General features: G+C 41.1%; 2 protein-coding genes and 1 long non-coding RNA gene across 8 annotated transcripts in view; 2 read left to right on the forward strand and 1 right to left on the reverse strand.

Moving 5' to 3' along the window:
• CAPRIN2 (caprin family member 2) overlaps positions 1 to 14220 on the forward strand; it is a 38758-nt gene extending 24538 nt beyond the window's left edge. For all 5 annotated transcript variants that reach the window (XM_073223501.1, XM_037020409.2, XM_037020410.2 and 2 more), the window contains 9 exons: positions 825 to 906; positions 1894 to 1949; positions 3830 to 3934; positions 4852 to 4998; positions 7779 to 7947; positions 9262 to 9441; positions 10157 to 10257; positions 12094 to 12157; positions 13266 to 14220. In XM_073223501.1, coding sequence (XP_073079602.1) covers positions 825 to 906; positions 1894 to 1949; positions 3830 to 3934; positions 4852 to 4998; positions 7779 to 7947; positions 9262 to 9441; positions 10157 to 10257; positions 12094 to 12157; positions 13266 to 13834 — 1473 coding nt within the window. In that variant the 3' untranslated portion in view covers positions 13835 to 14220. The remainder of the gene's footprint in view (positions 1 to 824; positions 907 to 1893; positions 1950 to 3829; positions 3935 to 4851; positions 4999 to 7778; positions 7948 to 9261; positions 9442 to 10156; positions 10258 to 12093; positions 12158 to 13265) is intronic.
• Positions 916 to 24201, reverse strand: LOC118972749 (uncharacterized). The gene is made up of 3 exons (XR_012125818.1): positions 21488 to 24201; positions 17450 to 17576; positions 916 to 1389 (listed from the first exon to the last, which is right to left on the reverse strand). It is a non-coding gene; the product is annotated as an uncharacterized lncRNA (long non-coding RNA).
• IPO8 (importin 8) overlaps positions 21051 to 25929 on the forward strand; it is a 57664-nt gene continuing 52785 nt past the window's right edge. For both annotated transcript variants that reach the window (XM_073223502.1, XM_073223503.1), the window contains exon 1: positions 21051 to 21368. In XM_073223502.1, coding sequence (XP_073079603.1) covers positions 21285 to 21368 — 84 coding nt within the window. In that variant the 5' untranslated portion in view covers positions 21051 to 21284. The remainder of the gene's footprint in view (positions 21369 to 25929) is intronic.

The raw sequence follows: 25929 nt of genomic DNA on the forward strand, positions 1-25929 counted from the left end.
CTGGTGTTATGGCAGGTGCCACTGTGTATAGAAAATCATGACATTTATGGCCCTCAAGTTTGTTTTCCAGTTGTGTAGGATTATACGTGTTAAGTCAATAGTTGAATGCAAAATTGTGTCAGACAGACTCTTAGAGAATTTTGGAATAGTGTGATGATATTAGCTGAGGGATGACGTAGAATATACTTTTGTGTAGTAAAAAGATTTTGTGTAGTAAAGAGGAGTTAGGCCTGTGTTCAGATCCCAGTTCTACCAACTCTGTAATCTGTGACAAATTATTTAGCTCCAAACCTCTACTTATTTGTAAAATGAGGGGATCCTTATCCCTTCAGATTATTTGAAGATAAGTAAAAGAAGCAAAAGGGCAAGTGCGTAGCTTAAGTACTCAAAAGTTTGCAGACGTTTCTGGGAGAACCAAGATAGCAGACGGGAGAAAACAATAGCTGCTCCTCATGGAAGTGTTTAATAGCTTGAGCTAGTTAGTGGTTGAGATTTATTTAGACCCTCTCGTTAGTCAGGTGTAATAGAAATCAGAGTTCCTTCTATACTAGGATTAATGTTTAAATCCTCAGATCAGGAGCTCGCTTTTAGACCTTAAAATTACAGTTAACAAGTTTAACACTTGACGCAACATGAAGGTTTGACGGTTACCTTAGGTTTTATTTGTCAACTCTTCTCCTATAAAGTCCAAGTTATAAACAGTTTGAGGTTGCTGTTAGATTTCCTATAGCTAATATACCATGGGCAATGTCATGAATAACATAATGGCAATAGCTTTTAAATAATCGTTTGTTTCTATTTATTATTTAAAATCTTGCCTTTAGGAATCTATTCTGGATTTTGAGAAACCTTCAAGTGCAATTCCACCGTCACAGCCGCCTTCAGCTACTCCCGGCAGCCCAGTAGGTATGTGATCATTCTTTAGACTTGAATGATTTCTAACAATTGGGTTTTTTTTACAGATAATTTTATGCTGGATGTCTTAGGGGTTAAATTATGTCTATCAGTTAATTTACTCTAAGAGTGTCCATATGTTTTCAGAGTTATATATGGTCAAATTACCATTACGACATTAGTGTACTTATCTGACCTGTTTGCATTTTAGAGAAAGTCTCCAGACGGGTGACTCGTGCAATGGCTTCTTTTGCAATTTTTTATGCTTTTCTTAGAGTGAATTCTGACTTGATCCTATCTGTGAGTGAAATTGCCTCAGTAATATTTAGTACACTGATTAACACAGGAAGCCTAGAATTGAATCTGGTTTGATGCTTCAAACTTCAGGCTTTTTGCTCTGCGCTAGTTTGTCTCAGAGAAGGAGTGATGTCATCAAAGCCGTAGGCCAGCGGTAGTGAGCAGTGTCTGCCAACCGGAAGACGGGTGCTGTGATTCCTGCGTGAAGTAAGAAGAAGAAAGGGTAGTTAACAGAAGTGATGGACATTAGCAGAAAGAAACCAAACAGAAACTATGTAATTCAATAGTACATTAATATATCTGATCAAAGAGAAAGAAAAATAACTGAAGAGACAGACAACCCAGCCAAGACTCACTTTGAAACTTAAGTGTTTTAATTACTATTCATGAGAGCTCAGATATTATCTCCCAGATTGTTACAATTTTTAGAAGTTATAGTTCTTTTCTTCTGCAAACGTTGAGATTGTTGCTTTTGCCCATTTAACCTTAAAACATTATGTATCACAGATAGAACCAGCATCCTATTCTTCTACGATATTCTCTGAGTCTTTGTGGAGCTCTAATAGAAAGCGCATGATGCATTTGAGACCCAGTCCTTCCAGCAACCACTTTTAAAATAAAGTGCAAACTTTAGTTTTCACCCAGTTGCCGTGCATACACTTTTCTCCATCAGTAGTTTACTGTCGATTTCACTCTCTGCAGCGTCTGCAGAACAAAATCGATCCAGGCAAAGTGATTTTCTTCAAGAGCCATTACAGGTAATTTCTCCAAATTAATTTTTCATTTACTCTTGTTCACTATTCAGGGAAGAAATTGTTGCTTTAGCGAAAGTGATCACAGTTACTGATTCTAATACACCTAACTAAATTATTGAAAATGTTCTAAGGATACCTAGTTTTTTTAGTTAAAAGATTTTCCCTAATGACTGTGGGGAAGACTGTCCCAGCAGGCTAGCTGATCTGTGTAGAGAGCGATCAAGCCTGAAGAATTCACACGCCTTGTCTGGGAATCTCACTTGCTATCCAGCTGTCTGTGTTACTTAGTAACTTGTTAATTACAAGTTAACCATTGTTTGAAAAGCCACTGGTCTAGCTTAGTGGATTTCAGGGGCAGGTCTCTGGATGGCTGCATCAGGATCACTTGGTCACCTTAATAAGAATATATATTTCCAGATACCACCTTAGACCCGTTGGATTTCCAGGGGTGTTCCTAGCTATCTGTAGTTTTAATAAGCTCCCTGGGTGGGTCTGCACATCTGTTTGTTTGTTGTTTTTTGAACCACTGGTCTCCAACATCGTGTTTGTTCACCAATAACAAACTACCTCCAGCTGGTCTACTTAAAGAGCAGTAATTTGGAGGCAAGAGCTGCCATAACCTCTAAATACTAACATGAAAAATTTGTCTTCTTTTTTGTGGTTAAGTGAACCTTGTAACTCAAATTCAAGTCCTTTCAAGTTTACCTGTCAGGTGGCCTGAGTCATCTTAACCTAGCATCTGTGAATCTTCCTGTGGCCCTAGAGAGTTATGTTCCCACAACCACCGGTCTCACTGATTTTTGGGCATTTGTCTTATTGTTTTAATGAGAGGCCCAGAAGAAAGGCCTAGTTTTAGAAATGCTTCAATCTCATAATAGTTGTAATATTTTGGTCAGATTTAAATTTTAACTATTTAGGTATGTGAGATGTTCTAAAGGATTTAAAAAATTTTCTCCATAAGGCTTTCTTTCAGAACGTGGTCCCTCTCTCCTTCCTGAGAAGGAGCAAATCACGATGACGCCTTCTAGAAGGTCACTGAAACATAACTGCTCTGGGTATTTGGTTACAACTAATTAGTTTCAGTTCACACATTTTATTACTTGGACTTCTGAGAACCACATTGAAGCATTCAGATCAAAGGAGTGGATTTACTGACACTTGAGACCTTGGCATGGCTAGATTTGTATGGGTCTCTCTCTGCTGATTTGTAGGGGTCTCTCTCTGCTACATGTTGTGCCATAGAGTTCCTTCCTAGCTACTCTTAGTTTTTTGTTGGTTGTAGTTGGTACAGCCTGAGTTATTACTGTTCCTTCTCCCAATTTTTATACATATTTGAGCTTTAAATTTTATAATTTTGGTGTCCTTGTGATTTATGTACAACTTATCCTCTCTATACTTCTGCCTACCTCTTTAAGATACTGAGAACACTTAGAATAAGAGCACAGTCATTTTGAGCCCCGGAAAACTATGCTTGGAGTGTTCAGTGCACCCTGAGCTCATCTTCCAGGGAGGTGCTATGAGGGCCACATGGAAAGTCTGGCCGCAGGCTCCCAGGGCCAGGAATCCCGATGAGTGAGGGTGGGATTAGACGTGTAGCTTTGGTGTCTAGGTCTGGAAAGGCAATGTAGCTGACTGCTTGGGTTTGAATCTCAGCTGTACCATTTAATTTCAGGGTGATATGGGTAAGTTACTTAACTTTTCTTTGTCTCTGCCTGATTGTCAATCAAAAAAATGGGGATAGCCGAAGCTGTACAGTGTTTAGCCTGGTGTTTGGCCCTGCGGGAGTGCTCAGTAAGAGTGACTTATTAGGAAGCCCAGCCCCCAAGAAATACAAAGTGAACAAGGTGTGCTTTTTACAATGTTTTATGTCTTCCCACATCTAGGCTGCTGCTTCTCCGGCTACTTGTAGCTCAAATGCTTGCTTGGTTACTACTGATCAGGCTTCTTCAGGATCTGAAACAGAGCTTATGACCTCAGAGACTCCTGAGGTAAGAAGAGACCTATCTTCTTACACCCGTTCTGCTATTTAAGACAGAAACGAGCTCATGAATTACAGGGCATGATCGTCAAATGATTTAACATTTGTCCTCCACTAACACACAGCTTTCTGTAGCTGTTGTGGTCCTGGAACGTACACAGGCGACTTTATTGTGACTTTGCCACCTAAGTAGACTCACTAGTGTATTGCCTTGTCAGAATAAACACGTCCAAGAATGTGTATTCATTATAGAATATAAGAAAATACAGATAAGCATTCGTTTTTTATGGCACTGACATGGTTTAAATCGAAAGTACTCGGTTCTTCATTTCAGGAAGAGGAACTGCTTGTCACCAGGTGAATCGCAGCTTCATGATCTGGTGGGGACTGATTTCTGGTGTCATTTAAAGCCTTTGGACTTATGATCTGCTATATCAAGGACTTGCTTATACCCTTAGATAAGGATTATTTAAATTATTCAGATCTGGTTTTCTTTCTTAGGCAGCTGACTTAGAAATCCACTATAATAAGAGTTTAAAGTAGAGAAAAATCAACTAAGAACTTATCCAGGGTGTTTCTTAAGCCTGATTTTTCTGTATAAATTTGCAATAACATTAGATTCTTAACTGAGAAATACCATTTCAGGGTTTGAAAAGGACTAGGTACTCATGGGCAGTTCAGCCCCTCATCTGTTAGACTGGCTAATAATAAGACCTTCACTTAGTCAGCAAGCTGTGCAGAGCAAATGCTAGTGTGCATCCTCAGCAACTGAGATTTGAAATTGTAAGCAAAAGCTATTCTTTTGCATTCCTGTGTGCAAATGGCATTCTCTGGAACTTGCTGACTTATGCCGGTCTGGGGCTGAGCGTAAGTTAACTGCTTGTTATGTGGCAGGTAATTGGCTGATGCCGCCTTTCTTGTCCCCAGGCAGCAGTCCCCCCCAGCAAGCAGCCGTCTTCACTACCTTCTCCAAATCCTCCCATGTCAAAGGGCTCTGAGCAGGGCTTCCAGTCACCTCCGGCAAGTAGTAGCTCAGTAGCCATTAGCGCAGCACCCTTTCAAGCCATGCAGACGGTGAGTATGCACCGTGACCGCCGATGGCGGCCATCATTCCTGTTGAAAACGTTGTGTCTCATATTTATTGCCGGGTGCTATGTGAGAAAGCTTGCCTTTTCTGCTACTCCCGTTGGGGCTGGTGGAATTTGCGTTTGTCCAATGGAAATACCGTTTGAGGCAGAAGAGCATTAGATCCAAAGCCTTGAGAGTCTTGAATACGTACTTTATTAGAGCGCTCTCCCCTCCGAAAGCAAGCAGCAGGGAAAGCTGGGGACCTGCATTAAACAAATTGAACTGTGTGGGTGAGAAACAGAGTTTTCTATGAACAGCTTAATGATACTAACCATTACTAATATCACACTAGCGTTGTTCCATAGCATTCATAACCTGAAATACAGGACACGTACTTGGGGGTTCTGTCATTGTTGAAACTTTCATATGATTTCATCTAACGCTCATGCTGGTTTTAGAGAATTGCTCAGATTTTTGTGGTATTTTGAACTACATATTCCTCTACAAATTGTAGTAAAACTTTTTTTAAGGTCATATTACAACTAGGTGTGTATGTTTATTCCGTGAACACAGAATAGTATAAAGCAGTTCTTTACAGTCTTAGCCAGCGAGTACCTTTCTTGATGGTGCTGCATGTCCCACTCCAGGGACTTCTGAGTCATGCCGGGGAGAGGCGGGTGGGTTCAGACACCTGAACTACTATCTTACCACTTTCCGTTTGGCTACTTGAAACAGCTTAGTTTCTTTTCTTTTTTTTTTTTTTTTTGCTAATTGAAGTATTATTGATACACAATCTTATATTAGTTTTAAGTATACAACACAGTAGTTCAACAGTTACCCATATTCTTAAATCCTCACCCTCACCAGTGCAGTCACTATCTGTCAGCACAGGAAGATGTTAGAGAATAATTCGCTATATTCTGCATGCTGCACTGCCATCCCTGTGACCAGCTTATATTTTGACTGAGAATTTTTGTGCCCTTTTATCCCCCTTCCCACACACTCACCCACCCCAGCCCTTCCCCCATGGTAACCACCAGTCACTTAACGGTGTCTGTGAGACTACTGCTCTTTGGAACAGCTTAGTTTCCTCGCCTTCCCTCTTTCTGTCCGTCTGTCCTGCACAGTATTGCCACATTGGTTTCACTATTTCTTTTTCCTTTCTAATTGAAAGCAAACAGTGATTTTTCATTACAGCAATTGTAATGAAAGCCATTATAGAATGAAATCGGAAGTCCTTTACTTGACCCTCAGTGACTTTTGAAGTCTGGCATAACCTGCGGGCTGGTCCCTTGTGCTGCCTTGTGCACTCGTCAGAGACACCCTTTCTGTTCATGCCAGTCTGTCTCTCTGCTTGTTTGAATCCTAGGAGTATAGATTTGTTCTTGTTCTTCATTCGTTCATTCATTCATTTGTTCAGCAAACAGGTAGTTATGGAGTCAGGCGCTGTTCTTCATCACCGGGGTGGTTGTAGCAATGACAAGAGGAAGGACCTTGTTCTCAAGAAGCCTGCATTTTATTATGGAGGTGGGAAGGCTGGAGAGAATAATGTTCATATATGTATCAAGTGTTCTGTGTAGTGAGGAAAGAATGGAGCAGGATAAGAGGGCTGAAGAATAATAGAATTGTATTTTATAGGCAGTGGCCAGAGTCTTGACAGGTCATTGCCTTCTATATGGTAGACATTTGGTAAACGCAGATTTTTTCGTTCATTTTTGGTTTTTGGAAAAAGTACCCTCTTCCCGTATAATACAGCTTTCATTCTCAGTAAGCATTATTATAATAGCATAATAGCAGGAAGATTAACTTTCATACTTGGGTTTAAGTTCTGTCAGAAACCAAGTAGAAAATTATAATTTTTTTTACTATGGTAAAACACGTATAACATAAAATGTACTGTTTTTGCCATTTTTAATTGTATAATTTAGTGGCATTAAGTACATTCACACTGTTGTACAACCATCACCACTAGCTATTTCCAGAACTTTTCATCATCCCAAATAGAAACTCTACCCATTAAACAATAGCTTCTTACTCTTTCGTCTCCCCAGCCCCTGGTAACCTCTATTTGACTTTGTGTGTCTATGAATTTGCATATTCTAAGGACCTCATGTAAGTGAATCACAGTATTTGTCCTTTGTGTCCGGCTTCTTTCATTTAGCATAATGTTTTCAAGGTTCATCTACGTTGTAGTGTGGATCAGGATCTCATGCTTTTTTATGGCTAAGTAATATTCCACTGTGTGTCTGTACCATATTTTATGTGTTCACCTGTTAATGGATGCTTAAGTTGTTTTCACCCTTTTGCTATTATGACTATTGCTGTTATGAGTCTCTGCTTTCATTCTTTTGGGTATATGCCTACAAGTAGAATTGCTGGATCATAAGGTAATTCTGTTGAACTTTTTGAGGATTCATCATGTACCGTTTTCTATAGTCAGCTGCACCATTTTACATTCCCACCAGCAATGCACAAGGCTCCAATTTCACCACATCCACAACAACACTTAGATTTTCTGTTTTCTTTTAATTTTTTATAATAGCCATCCTAATAGGTATGAAGGTGGTATCTCACTGTGGTTTTGATTTTATATTTTCTTAATGACTAACGATGTTGAGCATCTCTTCATGTGCTTATTGGCCACTTAATCTTTGGATAAATGTCTATTCAAGTCCTTTGCCCATGAAATAGAAGTTTTTGAATGTACAGAGTTTTTCTGGAGGTCACCCTTAATAATTTTCTCTGAAACTTCAAAAATGGCTCAGCGTGTACCCTTGTTTTTTAAGGTATTTAATGTCAATGCACCTCTGCCTCCACGGAAAGAACAAGAAATAAAAGAATCCCCTTATTCACCTGGCTACAATCAAAGTTTTACCACAGCGAGTACACAAACACCACCCCAGTGCCAACTGCCAGCTATACACGTAGAACAAACTGTGCTTCCTCAAGAGACTGGTAAGATCTTTGCATGTGAAATTTAGAAGAATCAGATGACGACTAATTGAATGGAAACAAGGCTTCAGAGGTTCCTTCCTGACTAATAAGCGTTGTCTCGTCATATGTTCGGCTGTTGAGAAATGGTGCCTTTTCCTCTGTTTAATTAGGCTTACCTATTAATTTTAATTTTTAAAGAGGTAGAACTTGGGTGGTTGATTTAGCCTTGATGTGGTGCCTTATTTTTAAATCTCATTGTTTGATCCCCACTGACAGTGATAGAGGGAGACAGGACACTGTCCAGCTGCCTTTGTGAAGGTTTTGAAATATTCTGTTAGATGTTTCAGCACATACAGGTAGCTATCTGGGCTCTTCTCTTTGCTCCATAATAAAGTATCGATTAGTGTGAAAATATAACTTAGTGTGCTTATTCCACTGCTTGCTTAGGTATGGGAGACTATTTTGATGTTTCCTGCTATGCTAGTACATAGTACAACATTGTAGTTATTTCTTAATTTAAGAAGCACTTGTAGATATTTAGTGTTGGTGTTTCAGACCCCTACTGGGTTTTCTAAAACTTAAGCCTGAGCAAATGAGTAGAGCATTCTGGGTAGTTGGTCAGTCACCAGAGGTAGTAAATGTAAATCCGTGGACCTAGCCAGAAATGGCCTCATTCTCACCTGTACAGTGAAAACACAGGACAGGTGATTTACGTAAAGAATATTTTTGTCATGTGCCTTCTTAATTATGATATTAATTAAAATTCATTATCTTTCACTCCTTGATCTGGAATATCTAGCCTTTTCTTTTTCTGTAATTGTGGTAAAATATGCACAACATGCAATTTACCATTTATCCATTCGTAAGTGTACAGTTCTGTGGCATTTATTTAAGTACATCCAGACTGTTGTGCAGCCATCTCCACCATCTGTCTCTAGGACTTTCTCTTCCCCAACTGAAGTTACCATTGAACACTAACTCTGCATTCCCCTTTCCCCAACTCCTGGCAAGCACCATTCTACTCTATGAATTTGCTAATCTAGGTCACTTCCCCTATATAAGTGGAATCATACAATATTTGTCCTCTTGTGACTGCATAGTGTCTTTAAGGTTCATCCATGTTGTAGCATATGTCAGAATTTCCTGATATATATATATATAGATAGATATATCTACATCTCTCTCCATATACATGTATGTATATAGCACGTGTTTCCTATTTTAAAAGGGAGAAATTTGCATTAAAGGTTTTGATAATACAGTGACTTTTAAGTATAAAGAATATTACATTTTTATTACCATTTAACTCTTGGACTCTAAAACTGTTTCCTTAAGCAGCAAGTTATCCTGATGGAACTATTCAAGTAAGCAATGGTAGCCTTGCCTTTTACCCAGCACAGACGAATGTGTTTCCCAGACCCTCTCAGCCATTTGTCAGTAGCCGGGGATCAGTTAGAGGATGTACTCGTGGGAGATTACTAACCAATTCGTATCGGTCCCCTGGTGGTTACAAAGGTATGCTCTGAAAAAAGTAATTATACTGAATTATTTTGTCTGTATATTTACTTGACTCAAATATTTTTTACTTTATCTTGTTCCTTACATAGTTGTCATTTATAATGTAGAGAATTCCATATTTCTAATGTATTTGTGGTTTATAATAGGAACTTTGCATATGAAAAACAGATTGATCCTGTAACTTCCTGAAGTGAAAGTTTGAGCATCTTGTTTTTCCAGTGATGAATTTTGTTTTTTTTGTATTTGAATATTTTGTTAATTCACCCAGCTGCTCCCAGTGTCACAAGTAGACAGTACCCTCTTTCTAGGTATTTGCCCATCAGAGTATATATATATACCACAGATAAAAACACACACTTTGGGGCTCTAAGAGTGATCCTCTCTTTAGTTTTAGATGTGGTTCCAAGTATGCAGTCACTGCTTGGTGTCAGCAGAGGTCCTCTGGACACAGGCCTTGGCCATCACCCTTTCCCAGCCCCACCTGCATTCCAGCAATAGTGTTATTTTTACAGCTGACTTATTTGAAGTCACCAATATTTTATAAATGTGTGTATTATTGTGGAAGCAATATTAGTAGATTTGCTTAAAGAAGATATAAATCTAATGTTGGCATTATAGGATTGATTTAACTTTTAAAGTGGTATAAAATTAGACTATTTAAAAGTTTAATATTGTTTTGCCCATAATTTTATGTAAGTTGTTTGTTTATTAGGCTTTGATACTTATAGAGGACCTCCTTCAATTTCCAATGGAAATTATAGCCAGCTACAGTTCCAAGCCAGAGAGTATCCTGCAGCATCCTATTCCCAAAGGGTAAGAACAGTGTCACAGTTGCTGATGTTAAGTGGTGATTAAATGATACAGAGTCACACTTTGTTTTGTATAAGGTATTCCGAGTTTTAGAACTACTCGTAAGTACTCTGAAGAGTTGAGTTGGAAACTTTTCCAATAACCAAGGAGGATAAATGACAACTGCCTGTTGTATGGGACTTAGAAGGTCTTAAGGACTTTACTAACCATATTGTTTGCATTAACTCATGCACTCACCCATCCTGTAAGAGAAACCGGGGTTCAGATTCAAGTTAGATAAAGTGTCTCAGCAAATACATGGTAGAACTAGGATGAGAACGCATGCTGCTTAACTCCAGATTTTAATTAAATTAAATTAAATTATTATATTACTTCCAGTTTAACTTTTCTCAGTGTAAAGTATAGCAAAGCCCTTTTCTCTAAGTTTATATTTTTTATCCTGATATGAACAGCTTAGCAGATTTTCTTTATTACGTATGACAAAAGACTGAGAGGAGGATGTTTGATGTCCCACCTCACCAAACCTTGGGACCTCCTTGTCATTGGTCGTCCAGGGATGTGAATTTATACTACATCGGAATTTTCAGTTGAGAAGTTTGGCCAGCCGTCAGTATGTGTATAAGGTGTTCCTCTTGAGCTTTGCTGGTAATGTACCTAAAGTACCTGTCCTTGAAGAGCTTACAGATAGGTGAGGTAAAACAGATGTCTGTGCAGAGGTACTACTGAGGAGGGGTGAAGAACACACCTTGGCGGAACCCACCGAGTCCCCTCATGACTCGGGTTTGACCCCTGACCTCACCACTTCTCTTGTCGCGTGACCTTGGGCATGTTACTCAGACTTTCCGAGCACTAGTTCCTCATCTGTTAGATGAAGACTCATCTGTTCAAGTTACTCATCTTACTCTGAGATATTCTGAGGATTAAGTGAACTAATACACATAAGTGCTTAGCACCACACTGCCAGGCATATGTCAGACATGGAGATATTAGCTGTTATCACGTGATCCTCAGGTACTCCGTGTGCGTCGATTAACATAGACCTCAGTAATGGAGATAATCTGTTCTTAACACCGGTATTCTAGTATTTTAGTGAGTTGCTTTAAATTTCTAAGGAAATGTAAGATGCTAGTAATAGTGGTTGCTGTTGGGAAGAGAGCTAGGAGTCTGGGGTGGGAGACTTATTTCATTGTGTACCTTCTTATCCCATGAAAATTTACTACATGCATAACCTAATTCCACCACTAATTATTCTTTTCATGGGTTGTCTGGAGGCTGACTTTCACAATACTTAGGAGAGAGTTTGAAATGTTGCCTCCTGAAAGTTTTTTCCTGAAGAGATTAGATCACATTTCCAGGCAATAATACACTGATACAGCATAATTTTTCTCACTGCTCTTGTCAAAACAAAAAACGAAACCTTAACAAGGTTTCTAATTGTCTTCACAGTCTGGTTTATAATTAAAGCAAGATTGGAACAGTCTGTCTTCTTGCGTTATTTCCTTTTATATTGAGAATGAGGGACAAAGGCCCATACCTACTTCTGAATTTCCTTCATTACCTGGCATTGTCTCTTTTACATAGTGTTCTCTGGACGCCTTATTGATGCTCGCTCCTCGTTGGCAGGTTAATTGACAGATGAAGCAAATATTGCTATTGTTGCCCTTGGTTTTTGTTTTTCTGGGTGTTTGGAAACACCCAAGCCTCTCTGGTTGCTAGTCAGGCCCACACAAAGGGCTAAGAAGACCTTAGTCTTACAAATTTGCCAGCCAGTAATCCTGGGTAATAACCATTACATCTTGTGTCTTTGGTGCCAACGTAAATATTATGTGTTCATTGTAGGATAATTTCCAGCAGTGTTACAAGCGAGGAGGGACATCTGGTGGTCCTCGGACAAATTCAAGAGGTAAGAATAATTAACCGAGTAGTTTATTTACCCAGAATGGACCTCCAGGTCTTTCTTCTCCTCTGTCAAGTTCTCCCCAAAGTACATTGTTTTTAGCATTTGTCTCCCGGGGTTTTCAGTTTGCGTCAGTGTAGTCCTGCGACCTGAGGGAGACCGGAGACTATTGGAAAGCCTGTGGAAGTCAGTTGTCAGTTTAATTACAAGAGTCGGTGTGTGTATATGTGTTTCAATCTGCTTGGCACCAGAGCATAATTTAACCTTAGACATATATTCACTAAATGCTTCAAAGAGTTCCATGCGATGTTTCGGGGTGACGGCTTTTGTATCACGGGCACTTCTAAGTACTTTAGTGTCACTGCACTGAGAGGCAGGAATCAGCAACAGTGAAGACACAATGACTTCAAACAAAAGCAGGATATTTGCATTTTTTAAAATGTGAGGTACGACTGAAAGGTACAGTGTAACTAAGAAAATCAAGAATTACTGAAGATAAACTATGGCAGAGGGAAAACAGTCTTTTCCTTTGAAGGGAGAAGCTAATGTTCATGTTGCCTTTGCTTTATATCTGAGCAGTCTTTCTGTACAGGACTTAAAATGTTAAAATCTCATGATATCACAGTAACTTTGAAATATAAAAAACATTCCCCATGGGGCTTAGCGCCCAGCAGGACATCTTTGAGTGGCCAGTGGTCCTGATAATTCACTTGCGTGATCTCAGTTTCCCGGGGTCCTTCTGCATTAGATTTTTTTGAGTAGATTCATCACTGAGGAGTTAAGAGTGTTCCAGCCTGGGCTGTAGACTCTGCTAACCTTAACTGTGATAAGTTAGCTAACCTTTGGGGGCCTCAGTTTCTTAATGTAAAAAAAAAATGAGGCTACTGGACAAGATCTTCTAGGTCCCTTCTGGATTTGGAATAGTCGTGCCTATAAAAAGTCTTTTGCCAGAAAATGTAGAAAAATATACTTAACCTATATACTGTGTTGCTTTTGTTTTAGAATTTACTATAAAATGTATCTTTATCTGTGTTTCAGTAGCCGACTAATGTTAAATATTGTGTTCAAAGCTAACTACTTCATTATGAGAAACTCACTGTTGCTAATAAAACAGCAGGGTGGAGTGATTCTTCTCAGGTGAGCAGCCCAGAAAGAGACAACGAAACCTTTACCAGTGGTGACTCTGGCCAAGGAGACTCCCGTAGCATGACCCCTGTGGATGTGCCCGCGACAAACGCAGCAGCCACCATACTGCCCGTCCACGTCTACCCCCTGCCTCAGCAGATGCGAGTTGCCTTCTCGGCAGCCAGAACCTCTAATCTCGCCCCTGGGACTTTAGACCAGCCTATTGTGTTTGATCTTCTTCTGAATAACCTGGGAGAAACGTTTGATCTTCAGCTTGGTAGATTTAATTGCCCGGTGAACGGCACTTACGTCTTCATCTTTCACATGCTGAAGTTGGCAGTGAATGTGCCGCTGTATGTCAACCTCATGAAGAACGAAGAGGTCTTGGTATCTGCCTACGCCAATGATGGTGCTCCAGACCACGAAACTGCTAGCAACCACGCGATCCTTCAGCTCTTCCAGGGGGACCAGATATGGCTGCGCTTGCACAGGGGAGCAATTTACGGAAGTAGTTGGAAATACTCGACCTTTTCAGGCTATCTTCTTTATCAGGATTGAAAATCAGTACAGAACTGACAATGAGAGGATGGTGTTCTGTCTAGTGGGGTTAATGTGAAACTACTCCTGCCCTTGTGACTGATTGGTTTAGGAAAACGTCTTCACTCCTAGAGGAAGGGGGAGGCCCTTACCTTTTTTTTCCCTCCCCAAGGTGAAAAATTTCAAGCTGAATGATAATTAGCACTAATCTGGCACTTTATAAATTGTGATGTAGCCTCGCTAGTCAAGCTGTGAATGTATATTGTTTGCACTTAATCCTTCACTGTATTAACGTTCAGCTTACTAAACTGACTGCCTCAAGTTCAGGCAAGTTATAATGCCTTGTTGTGCCTCAATAAAAAAGTTACCTGCACCCTGTGTCTTATTTGACTAAATAAACATTTTGTTGAGAGGTAAAATATTTAATTGTTAGTATTTATCACTAGCTCTCTCTTGAAAGGGTATTTATTCATGGGTTCATACTATTTTTTAGAGTAAGAAGCCATCTATTTAGAAGCCAGCTCCTTTTAGAGTTACTTTTCTCTGATAGTACGTGTGTCCATTCATCACAGGAGTTCCTGTGTTTTTCCACTGGCCAAGGCACATGTTCTCCCGGAAGCTGTTTTGCTCTTGGGCATGCTGTCTCCTTTAGCTAACTGTCTTCAGGGACAGTTACAGGGACTGGCTACAGGGACAGTAATACAGGATACAACAGGAGACACACAGGCAGTACTACCGGTCCACCATCAGATGGAAAGCTTAGGTTTTCTAGTAGATTCTCAGTCTGAGTAGGCAGAGTGTTTAGTCGCCAAAGAGCATAGATCTGTAGTCAGGCTGTGATGGGCTTGAGCCCTGATATTGCCAGTTAGCAATTGTTTTGGGGCAAGTTATTTTACCTCTGAAAGCTCTGTGCTGTTTTTTTTTTTAAAGTCAATTTCCCTAAATGCAAAATGGGGATGATGGTAGATCAACCTTATAGGGCAGTTGTGAAGTATAACTAAGAATATATCTACATAAGAATATATCTATAACACAGTGCCTGGCACTTACACATTTAACAATGTTAGGTGCTATAATTGTGTTTTACCCACTTCAAAACCAGGATTGTATGTGTGTGTGTGTGTGTGTGTACTGTCCTATGTAGTATTGCAGCCACTGCTAGAGTTCAGTATTCTACGCACATATCTTCACCCTTCACAATTTAAGCATGTATGTTTCTCATTATGAGACCTTAATAAATATTGTATTAATTACTTTACAGAAGAGTGTTTAAAAGTAGGCATTTTGATTGCAATATTCTGTAATATATTCAGGGTTGGACAAGGGCAGTCTTACACAGCCACCAAGGCAAGTCACTTGCTGAGGCAGAAAATTTTTTGCTTTTCTCTTCCTCTGTTAACTCTGGGGTGTTAAGTAATCTCAGGAAGGTGATATAAGAGTGTTAAGTTATGGTTAATATTCTTGAGCTGGGTGTGCATTCAGCAGTTAAACCCTGGAGCCATGTTTATTTACCTCTCCGTGGTGTTAAGTGTTAGTATAGTGTCCTCAAGATAGAAGATGTAATTCACTATACAATAGAACTTTTTAAACTCATAGGTACTTTATGGGCTAGGGATATTAGTATTTCAGTTAAACAGTTCATAGCTTTTATATCCAGAACATGAACTTAAAAAGTATACACAAAAGCAGAAATAGGATTAAATTATTGAGGTGAAAATTTGATGTTTAAGAAAGGTTGATCAAGTTCAGTGGGGCTCTTCTCAGCCCTTTTTTTAGCTATTATGTTTTCTGCTGCATTAGGGTCTTTAGCTTACCTAATCTTTTGTACACAATATTTACTTAGAATATTGTGAGTGGCTCTTTATATTTTTTTAAGGAGAGTATCTTACATGAAACACTGTTTTGCTCAGTGTAAAGGCAAGGAACTAGAAATTATTCTTAGACTTATGAGAATGAATGGACAAGATCTTCATTCTGAAGCACAACTTTTTGAAGATAGTTCTTTGGAAGCTTCTAGTAAAAGTCCGGGTGTCTACAGAAAGATGTACACATGCCTGGATTTTAGGTACATTTTCAAGAGGTGGAGTGGGGATCCACAGATACCAAAGCCCATTTATGGACCTTGTGTAAAGAACTTACATTTTATTGGGAATATATTGTAAATGACTGAAGTAGAAAACTCATTCCATATAATTACTATGTAGTCCCTGAGTATACAGATACTTAGTTGTCTTAAGAATAACTAAAAACTTTCAGTGGAGATAGGGGAGGTGAAGTAAGTTATTCTATTTACTAAATTCTCCCTTGAGTTTTTATCTTTCATTTTAAATCTTTGTCTTTGTTAAATGAATTTGCCCCCAAGAATTGTGAGCTGCCAACTCTTAACTCCGCCCAAATGATTTAGTAAGTAGGTGTTTTTTGAGGTTTGTTCACTTGTCTCCTGTACTAAATCTCTATCAACAGTCCTATTTTTTAAAACGTTCTCTGCTCCATAAGACATGTTTTTACAGTGCTTTGACATCACATACTTTATTTTTATATTTTAATATTTCCTTTTTGAAAAGTTTAATTCGTTAGATTTAATGACGGATGTTGTAATGACTAGGTTGATAGTTTATGTATTTCATGGTTGTTGGCATCTCGGCCTACTTTTTCCATGTGAATTCCACTGTTCCGCTGCCATGTTCCTCGGATAGAGCTGGACAGTTAAATCATCATTTGCCTGGGGTAACACATGGAAGGGTTTCACCATGAAGCCCCAATACTTTTCCCTAATGCTTGCATTTCACCTCCTAATTTACAGAGTACCCTCATCTACAGTCTTATTTGATCCTCACAATGGCGAGGTAGATTCTGTGCTAGGGGTGAGAAAATGGAGATTCTAGGAGGTTGACTTTTAAGGCCATTGGCAGAAGTGCCCAAGTTCAGACTTGGCTTTTTCAAGTCCCAGTGCAGTGTAGCACTTTCTACAGTACTTTTCTCCTCTTTAGCTCTCGGTGCTGTTGCTGCCGTCTTCCCTGTTGCTGTTTTGCACACATGTACTTTCGGTGCACCACTCAGCTTGGCTCTGGCTAACTAAACACTGCCCGGGACAAACGGGACTCAGTTGAGGCTGACATAGTTTCCTCTTGGTCCCAGAGTCGAGGCAGGATGACTCTCCAGTGTGAAATGTGGAAAGCCTGCCAAAGAAACATTTTAAGAAATTTGAAAGTAACTATTCCTTCTTTAGTCCGAGTTAATACTACTCTCTCTATAGTCTGTCCCTACTCATTACCACTACCAATTGTAGTCTGTTTCAAGTTTCTGGCATCTGTTCAGAAACTTCCTAACCCCGTTATTTTAGCTTATTTATTACTGATTTTTGTTTTTGTTCTCAAATTCCTCTTTAACTGAGAGGTCCGTCACATTCTTTCAGAAGTGTCTACTCAGGGCTTTTGGATACAAGTGGCATTTTAAAGGAGACTGCTATGGACTGCTGTTAACAAAATACTAGAGATCTTTACAAGATGTGTGTATACATCCTTGCAGGTATTTCAGGGGCTGTGGTGTACAGCTCTGCCAATATGAATTGCAAATTTCACTGTATTCACATACAGATCATTGAACGTGGTGTAAAAGGTACGTTATTGAACTTACAGTTAGGGATGTGTGTGCACTGGGTTTCTTCCCACTTTCTTTTTACCATATGGACCAGATTCAAGCCGCAACAGCCAACAGGGAGGACAGCTGTGTGATATACTGTCAGATGACTCAAACGCTGACTCTGAAAAGACCACAGTGGCACGGCTTGGAGTAAAACTTACGTTCTGGCCTGCAGTCAAGCTGGCCGATCACTCTCTGCTGTGTTTCTTGGGTGCCCATCACTTCTGTGGTGCCGACTAAACTGTACACACCGATGACTCACAGCTGTCTAACTGCATCCCTTCATCCCTTCCCCGCACCCCAGCCATAGCTTCCTGCCTTCTCACCAGCTCTTTTGAGTGCCAGATGTGAATTTACAGTTGTCCCTGGAAATTTCTAGCTGTGTAACCAGTAAGTGCTTCCAGTTCAGCATGTGCAAAGGCGAACTAATCTTTCCTCCAAGAGCCCATACTTCCGTTTGCCTGGTTAATGATTTCCATAGGTATCAAAGCTTGAAACTCGAGAAGCACTCTTGGCTTTCTTTGTTCCTTTGTATATTGATTCAGTCACAAACTCCTCTTGATTCAACCTGTAAATGTCTCAAATCTGTCTTCTTTCTTCCTCCTGTGGATATCCTGTTGCAGACCCCTTATCTCATTTCATGTGCATTCCTTTATTAATTCAACTAGTACTTATTGATTGCCAGTTATGTGCCATGCATAGTGTGAGACTGTCTCATTCATCAAAGGTTGAATACAGTCTCTCTTAAATAGAATACAATGATAACAGTTAATAATATTATGGGCAATGTGCTTATCTCATTTAGTCTTCATAGCAGCTTCTGAAGTAGATGGGGAAACAGGCATAGAGAGGTGAGGCATGTACAGACCATGATTAACAAGACAGTATAGCTGGCTCAAATTCTACCTTAACCAGGGAGAGGGTATCAATAAATATAGACATCTTCTCATGTAAAGTAATAAAGAGGGGACTCAAATAGTGAGCCATATATAAATCAAACGTAAGTTATAGTTTATGGAAAGCTGTTTTAAAGCAGATGTGAGAGCAGAAGCAGAGATGCCTATGGGTTTTTCCCTCTTGTCTCAGACACTGCTGGTTTGACAGACTGTTATTTAGTAACTTGCCTTCATTGAAGTCTTTCCAAAGCATACAAAGTATACTCATGGGCACATCAGCTCTCTTCTTAATTATGTATTTCGTGGGTTAAGATTTTTATTTTGAGATAATCGTAGAGTCTCATGCAGTTGTAAGAAATAATATTGATGGATCCTGTGTACCCTTTATCCAATTTCTTTCATGGTAACATCTTGCAGAACTCTGGCACAATATCACAGCCAAGATACTGACAATGATATGTCAAGACAGCACATTTCCATCCCCACATGGGTTCCTCATGTCGCCCTTTTATATTAACACCCACTTCCTTCTTTAACCTTTCGCAACCACTCACATGTTCTTTCTGTAATTTGTTATTTTAAGAATGTTGTATTTAAAAAATTTATATAATGGAATCAGATAGCATGTGAGATTGGCTTTTTTTCACCCAGTCTAGTTCTCTGAAGATTCATCCTGGTTGACTGTATTGTTCGTTTTTATTGCTCAGCAGCATTCTACAGTACAGATGTGCCCAGTTTGTTCAAGTGGCTGTTTTCCAGGAAGGGTATACCATTTTAAACGACTGCCAACAAAACATGAGCGACTCAATTTCTTTGTCCTTGTCAGCATTTGGTGGTGTCACTGTTCTTTAAATCTGTTCTCTCCTTTTACGTGATTGGAATGACTGCTTCAAGTCTCTCTTTACTCCAAAACATCCTTAGTTCTGCCAGAGTTCAGTTTTAGATCTGTGCCTTAAAGGATCTGGAAACATCCAGGTAGAAATGTAGTAGGCATTTGGATACATCTAGTTTAGAGAAAGAGATTTTGGTTGGAAGCAGTTTTCTGAGTTGTCCCTGTTGTGTTAATGGCTAAAGTTATATAAGTGGATGAAATGACTGAAGTAGAATGGGTGGAAGAGAAAGAGAAGACGGCTGAGGACAGACTCCTGTGAAGGACCTGTGTGTGAGAACTGGATGATCAGGTGAGTGCCAAAGGATTAGGAATATGCATATTCTTTAAGAGAAAACAAGATTTTTTAAAAAGCATATAACATAGTATCAGATACCAGAAAGATACATTTTAAGATGAGCACCAAAAATGCCTCTTGCAATTGGCATCTAAGGCATCCATGTTGACCTTGCTGGGCAGTGTCAGTGGGGGAAATGAGGTTAATTTCAGAAAAGGATATGTAGTCAGGAATGGATAAGCTAAGAACTGAATTGAGTGGTTGAGTTGGAAAACAGGTGTACAATTATTGAAGGAGAGGGAGATGGAAGAATAGGGACTAACTTGAAAAAAGGATATTGGAGCTAAGATTTCAGAGGTCATGGAGTTTTAGAATATGAGGTTCAGGAGAGTGTGTTAATGAAATAGTGTGGAGATGAGAGGCAATATGGTTCATAACACCCTGTAGTGCTAAGGAGTTTGTATTTTGTCTTGAAATTGGTGGGAATTTATCAAGGAAGGGACACGACAGTATTGTCCTTTAAGAAAATGTGGAGAATGGATTAAAGAGGGGCAAAACTGGAAGCAGAGGCTAGTGCTAGGCACTTTTGCACCCAGCGAGGGACGTTGTCCTTGGACAGTCCCTGCAGAGGAGAGAACTTTCAGGCAGAGCTAAATTTTCTGCCACATATTTTCTACCCTCTTGATCAAACCCAGTTAATTGAACCAATCTTTCTTAATTATCTGCTCCCAGAAAGATCACATCCCCTCAGATGTATTTTGCCCATAGCCATCATCTTTAACTAAATGTAATTAGGACGCTTCTCTGGGTTAACCTCAGGAAAAACTAGCTCTTTAATATTTTTATGCCATTGAAATTATGGGGCCAGATATGGCCACAATGGTGGAAACAATACAACCCTTTTGCCTTTCACTACTTTTCTGAGAAGGTCCTGAGCATTTTCAGACATCTTTAGGCATATAATTAGTTTCCCTCATCTCTGGATTTCCACACTGTAAATCTATTTTTATGTTTACGTTTGTCTTGTCTATCAGATTGCAAGTTCCTTCGTAGTAACCTGCATCGAATTTATCTGTTATTAGGCGGAACCTAAATATCTCAGTCCTCTAGTTCAAAAGCATCCGTTTAACACATGTTCAGTGAATGAATGAATGAATGAATGACGGCTCCTACAGCCGGAGGTAACCCTAACCTTCTGTGGGCTAGAGATGATCTCAGGGTCCCAACAAGTAATAGTTGTGATGCGCAAGCAGTTCTCGGACTAACAAAAGTGCCAGTCCGCCCTTGGGTGTTTAGTTTGGAAGCAGCTCTAAAGAGACACTCAGCACTCCCCTGTGTTCCGCAGCTGGGAAGAGGCGGGAGGCTGTTTTCCGTGCAGCAGCATGGCGGCCGCCTGCCGGGCGCGGAGAGGAGGCCGCCAGCCCTTCCGTACAGAAGCATGGCGGCCGCCAGCGGGAGCGGCCGTGGCTTCGCGCCCTGGGGAAGAGGCCGCCGTAAAGGAAGGCCGCTTCCTCCTCTCACTTCTCCCGCCTCTCACCGGCTGTCGTGAAAGGGTGAATGGAGAGCGAGTTGCTGGGGGCAGGAAGGGAGGCCGGGGGGCGCGGAGTCAGGGTGGCGCAGCAAGCGGCTGCAGGTGGCGGTGGCGGCGGCGGGGGCCGCGGAGTGAGGTAGTGCGGACGCGGCGGGCGGGGCGCGGAGGCTCGCGGGACGGACTCACGCTGCAGCCTGGCCTACCGGCCCGGGGGCCGCGGAGCCCCCGCCGGGGAGATGGACCTCAACCGGATCATCCAGGCGCTGAAGGGCACCATCGACCCGAAGCTGCGGCTCGCGGCCGAGAGCGAGCTCAACCAGGTGAGGGGCGGCCCGCGGCGCCCCCAGCCCGCGCGGGACCCTGGCCCGGGCCGGCCTGCCCCGCCCCCGCCCGGCCCGGGGCCGCGCGCTCCGGGACCTTCGCCCGACAGCTGGCGCACCTGTTGGCCACCTCTGCGTGTTTCCGGGTCGTTTTCCCTCCGCAGAGCCGTGTGCGCAGCCCGCCGCGTGTGCAGAGAGCGGCTCCGGCGGCGTGGCTGGTGCTCTCAGGGTGGCGTTCAAGTACCGGACTCGGGGCCGCGATGGGAGCACGCGCCGAGGATCCCCGTCTGCCTCGGCTCCCCCCCAGCCCGGCCCCTGGGTGTTGGGCGGGAAGCCCTGCCCCCCGCCTGCGCGTGTGGGGTCGGCAGGACTGTTCCGACGCCGACCGGCGGGGTTTGTGCAGCGCCGGGGGTGCTGTCGGGGAAGGGCTCCGGTGGGGGGGGGGGCGCCCGCGATGCTGGGAGGACACGTCGGGGAACCGCTTCTGGAGGGATTTCTTAGAAACGCCCAAGTGGACTCTTTCATAATTTTACTGATTCCGAACTCTAGCTTATTTTTGACTCCTCACCTGTAAGAATGCATCGTAGACCTCTCACTAAAAAGTACGAATTCAGGTCTACCTCCAGGATGGAGTGACAGCTGTTTGAGGTTGCGGCCGTCCTTAAAATGGGAAGGAATATACCCTCAATTAGTGGTTTTCTGAGCTTTGCCCAGAATGAGCAGCATAACCATCACGTGGGAACTTGCTGGAAATGCAAATTATGGGGCTTCACGCTAGACTTAAAGAATCAGAAGCTCGGGGGTGGGTCCCAGTTGTGTTTTGATTAGCTCGCTAACTGATTCTGCGATTCCTGACGTGTGAGAAAGACCGTCCTCAGGAAATGGTTCTGTGGGAGTTCACTAAGGTTTTCCCTGGTTGGAGTTGATTTTAAAGTGCAGATAGGCGTGGATTTTTGAAAGGGGTTAATTTAATGGGAAATCTGGGTGGAGTTTGGAGTAAGTGTGAATCCAGGATTCCCAAGAGATGAAGGAGAATGAAAACACTGACTCTGGAGTAAAGTTTGAATGAACTGGCGACCAAAGGGAGTATATTGGTGCCTCAAAAAAGAAAAGAACTGTCATTCAGAATGGAGAGCGTTAAAGTCACTATCTGTCCCGGGCTTTGCGAAGTAAAAGTCTCTCTGTTGATTGGCTAGAAGAAGAGTAATCCAGGGGATGGTTAGAAGGAACAAAGACAAATCTGAACTTGGTCCACTAGTGTGAACAGGGGAGTTCGCTGCTTGTGACCCCTCTTCTCGTCAACGAGGCCAGATGTTGTTTTGATAGTGTTGATAAGGGTCACATCTTTCATATCATGTTATACTTTCCTGCCTCTTGTTAGTTTACCCTCGCTTGATTTCTGGTTTCATCAGTGTATGAGTGCAGTTGACTTTAGAAGTGGAAAAGGTACGTGGGAAAGCCTGCAGAACTAGCACATTTAAGGCCTAATCCTGCTTTTTTCTTCATAGTACCTCATGGTATTTCAACCAAATCCGTTCCAGTCTCACTGTGTCCCCTATCCACCCAGCTTGTCACAGGCCACAATTTCCTCTGTAATTCTTAAAGTGGCTTATTGCTGTGCTGCTCATTTGGCACGTACATTTTATACACTATTTTGGATTGTAATAGGCTCTCACCAAGTATTTTTTTTTTTGAATTATCTGTAAGTAGAACAGTAAAGTGTAACGTCACATAATTTTACAGTAAAACGTGGTGATGGTGTTGGGTTTTGTTTGCTTACCCTTTACCACCGGCCTGCTGTTTGGTACGTGGGTAATCCACTCTAAGTGATTAGTATCCAGCTCCTTCATTTGGTCTGGGTCCCCGCTCAGCAAATGTGCTCTGCATGGGAAATGGGGCTGGTTTACAGTGTGCTGGTCATTTGTCCATTGCTGCTCAAAAGAGTAGGCAGTTTCAAAACATAACAGCCTGAAAAAAAAAAAAAAAGAAACATAACAGCCTGCATTCCAGAGGATAAATTCTTATCTGGAACTATGCTTTTCTGTAGCCAACATATTTCTGTTACCAGCTCCTTGACTGCTATTCGTGACACTGTTTTTGTAGGAAATGAATTTTCAGTTTTATTTCAGGAAACTAAGAATCCAGTATACAATCGTTACGGTCTCTAGACCCCAAAGTTGCTTTGGCAGCAGTGCAGGCTCATCCAGCAAGGTGTCTTCTCTTCATAAATCATTCTTCATGTGGCCCCAATGGGGAAACAAATTTACTTTCATTGCTGAACTTTGGAATTCCTGCTTTTCCAGGTGTCTGTATTATTAAAAACCATTTTTACTTCCCTTCAAGGGATGTTGCTTACATGACTCACATATTTATTGAGTTACATGCAAGCACTAATATAAGACTGCTCTCTTAGAGCTATCATTCTGGTGGGGGATATGAACAAGTAAATAGTAAAATTTCAGGGCATAAGTGCTGTAGAGAATAAAGCTTGAAGTGTGCTGGGGTTTAGAAATAGGGTGGCCATTCCCTGAGGAATGACACTGAGCAGAGACCGAGATGTTGTAAAGGAGTGAGCCAGGCGGCCAGCTGGGAGAGGAACAGGGAAGACCAAGTGGATGGTAAGGGCTCTAAACTTGTCACGTTGGGGGACTACAAAGGTTAGCATAGTGGGAACAGTGAGGCAGAAAACGGAAAAACGTCAGGTCCTTTGCTTTAAATGAGTTCTCATAAAGTGCATCATTTAGCTATGCAACTAAGACTTTATCTGTCAGAAAACTTGACAGATAACAAAATAAATATCTTCCAGGAATCACTGAGAAATGTCATTATTTTTTTCTTAGAAACTCGAAGCCGAAGGTGGACAAAGAAAGTGGATACATATGTATGAGGAAAGTAGTATGAGAACATATCTGAATCTACCACCGCATGTTTTAGCTGGCCAGATCAACACAGATTGAATCAGGGCTGAAAGGAGAAGACAGAAAGTTGCAGCAGTTCTTTGAAATGGCAAACATTTGCAAAAAGAGGAGTTCCAAAATGCGCACAACGGCAACAGTGTTGTGAAATAAAAGTAGTCGCCAAGATACCTACTTTCAAATAGGCAGCATTTGATCTAAGTGGAAAGGTTATTTTGTACTAAAATGAATAAGAGTTTTAAAATAAGTAACTATATAGATTAGAATTTAGTGTTATAAAGATGTTTTAATCTTTGATTCACTGTAGCATTTTCCAATCTCTCAAAAGTTTTACACGAGTTATTTTATGATGATGTAAATGTAGAAGATTGGGCTAAATCTTTTGATTTTGACTATAAACTGCTGTTATAAGAAATCTTTTTTCTTAACAACTACAATCCTGGTGGTTTCCATTGTGGATAAAGGAGAATACTTCATATACAACAGATTGAGGATTCTGAAATTTGTGCAGGTTGAAAAAGAAGGACAATGACAAGATAATTCAAAATTTTACTGATGGATATAGAAAGATTTGGCAAATACAACATTCTTGGATAGAATCAATATTTTAAAAGATGGCAATTTTCTCTAATTTTTTAAATACATGCTTAATAATGCTATTATAAATAAATGAATAGGAGAGGTGATAAATTAAAAAACTGAGTGGTATGCATAAACCAAGTAGTGTATTTAAAGGGATGCCACCATAGAGCCGTGCTTCTGGGGGAAGGTAAGCTGAACAGAGTCTCTGCGTCATCCTCTGGCTTTAGCTTCAGTGAGAATTTATGAACCTTTCTGGGAAGGCCAGTGGGCAAGGCCAAGTGCCAGCTCGGGGCGGTGGCAGAGCTGTAACATGGTTCAGGTACTAGACGTCTGGAGGGCAGAAGGTCAGAAGCAATGGGCTGCTTTGTCTTTTTTTGCTTCTGAAATCACTAGCCTGGGAACCCTCCTACGCTGTTGGGAATGTAAATTGGTGCAGCCACTGTGGAAAGCAGTTTGGAGGTTCCTCAGAAAACAGAATAGAAATACCATACCACCCAGTAATTCCACTTCTAGGAATTTACCCAAAGAAAACAATATTTCTGATTCAGAAAGATATATGCACCCCTGTGTTTATTGCCGCATTGTTTACAATAGCCAAGACATGGAAGCAACCAAAATATCCATCAGGAGATGAATGGGTACAGAAGATGTGGTACATACACACAATGGAATGTTATTCAGCCATAAAAAAGAAAAGAAGTCCTGCCATTTGCAACAACATGGATGGACCTAGAGGGTATTATGCTCAGTGAAATAAGCCAGGTGGAGAAAGACAAATACCATATGATTTCACTTATATGTGGAATCTAAAAACAAAAAACAAAATGAACAAAACAGTAGTAGACCCCTAGACACTGGTGGTTACCATGGGGGGGGGAGGGTTTGGAAGTGGGTGGGTGGGGAGGGTGAGGAGTATAAAGAGGCACAAAAGTTCTCAATCATAATATAAACTGGCCACAGGGATAGCAGTGCAGCATGGAGAATATAGTCATTGATTCTTTAACATCTTCCTATGGTGACAGATAGTGACTGCACTAGTGGGGGTGAGGATTTAGTTATATGGG

The sequence above is a fragment of the Manis javanica genome, chromosome 15 (genome assembly GCF_040802235.1).
Source record: "Manis javanica isolate MJ-LG chromosome 15, MJ_LKY, whole genome shotgun sequence".
Classification (NCBI taxonomy): domain Eukaryota; kingdom Metazoa; phylum Chordata; class Mammalia; order Pholidota; family Manidae; genus Manis; species Manis javanica.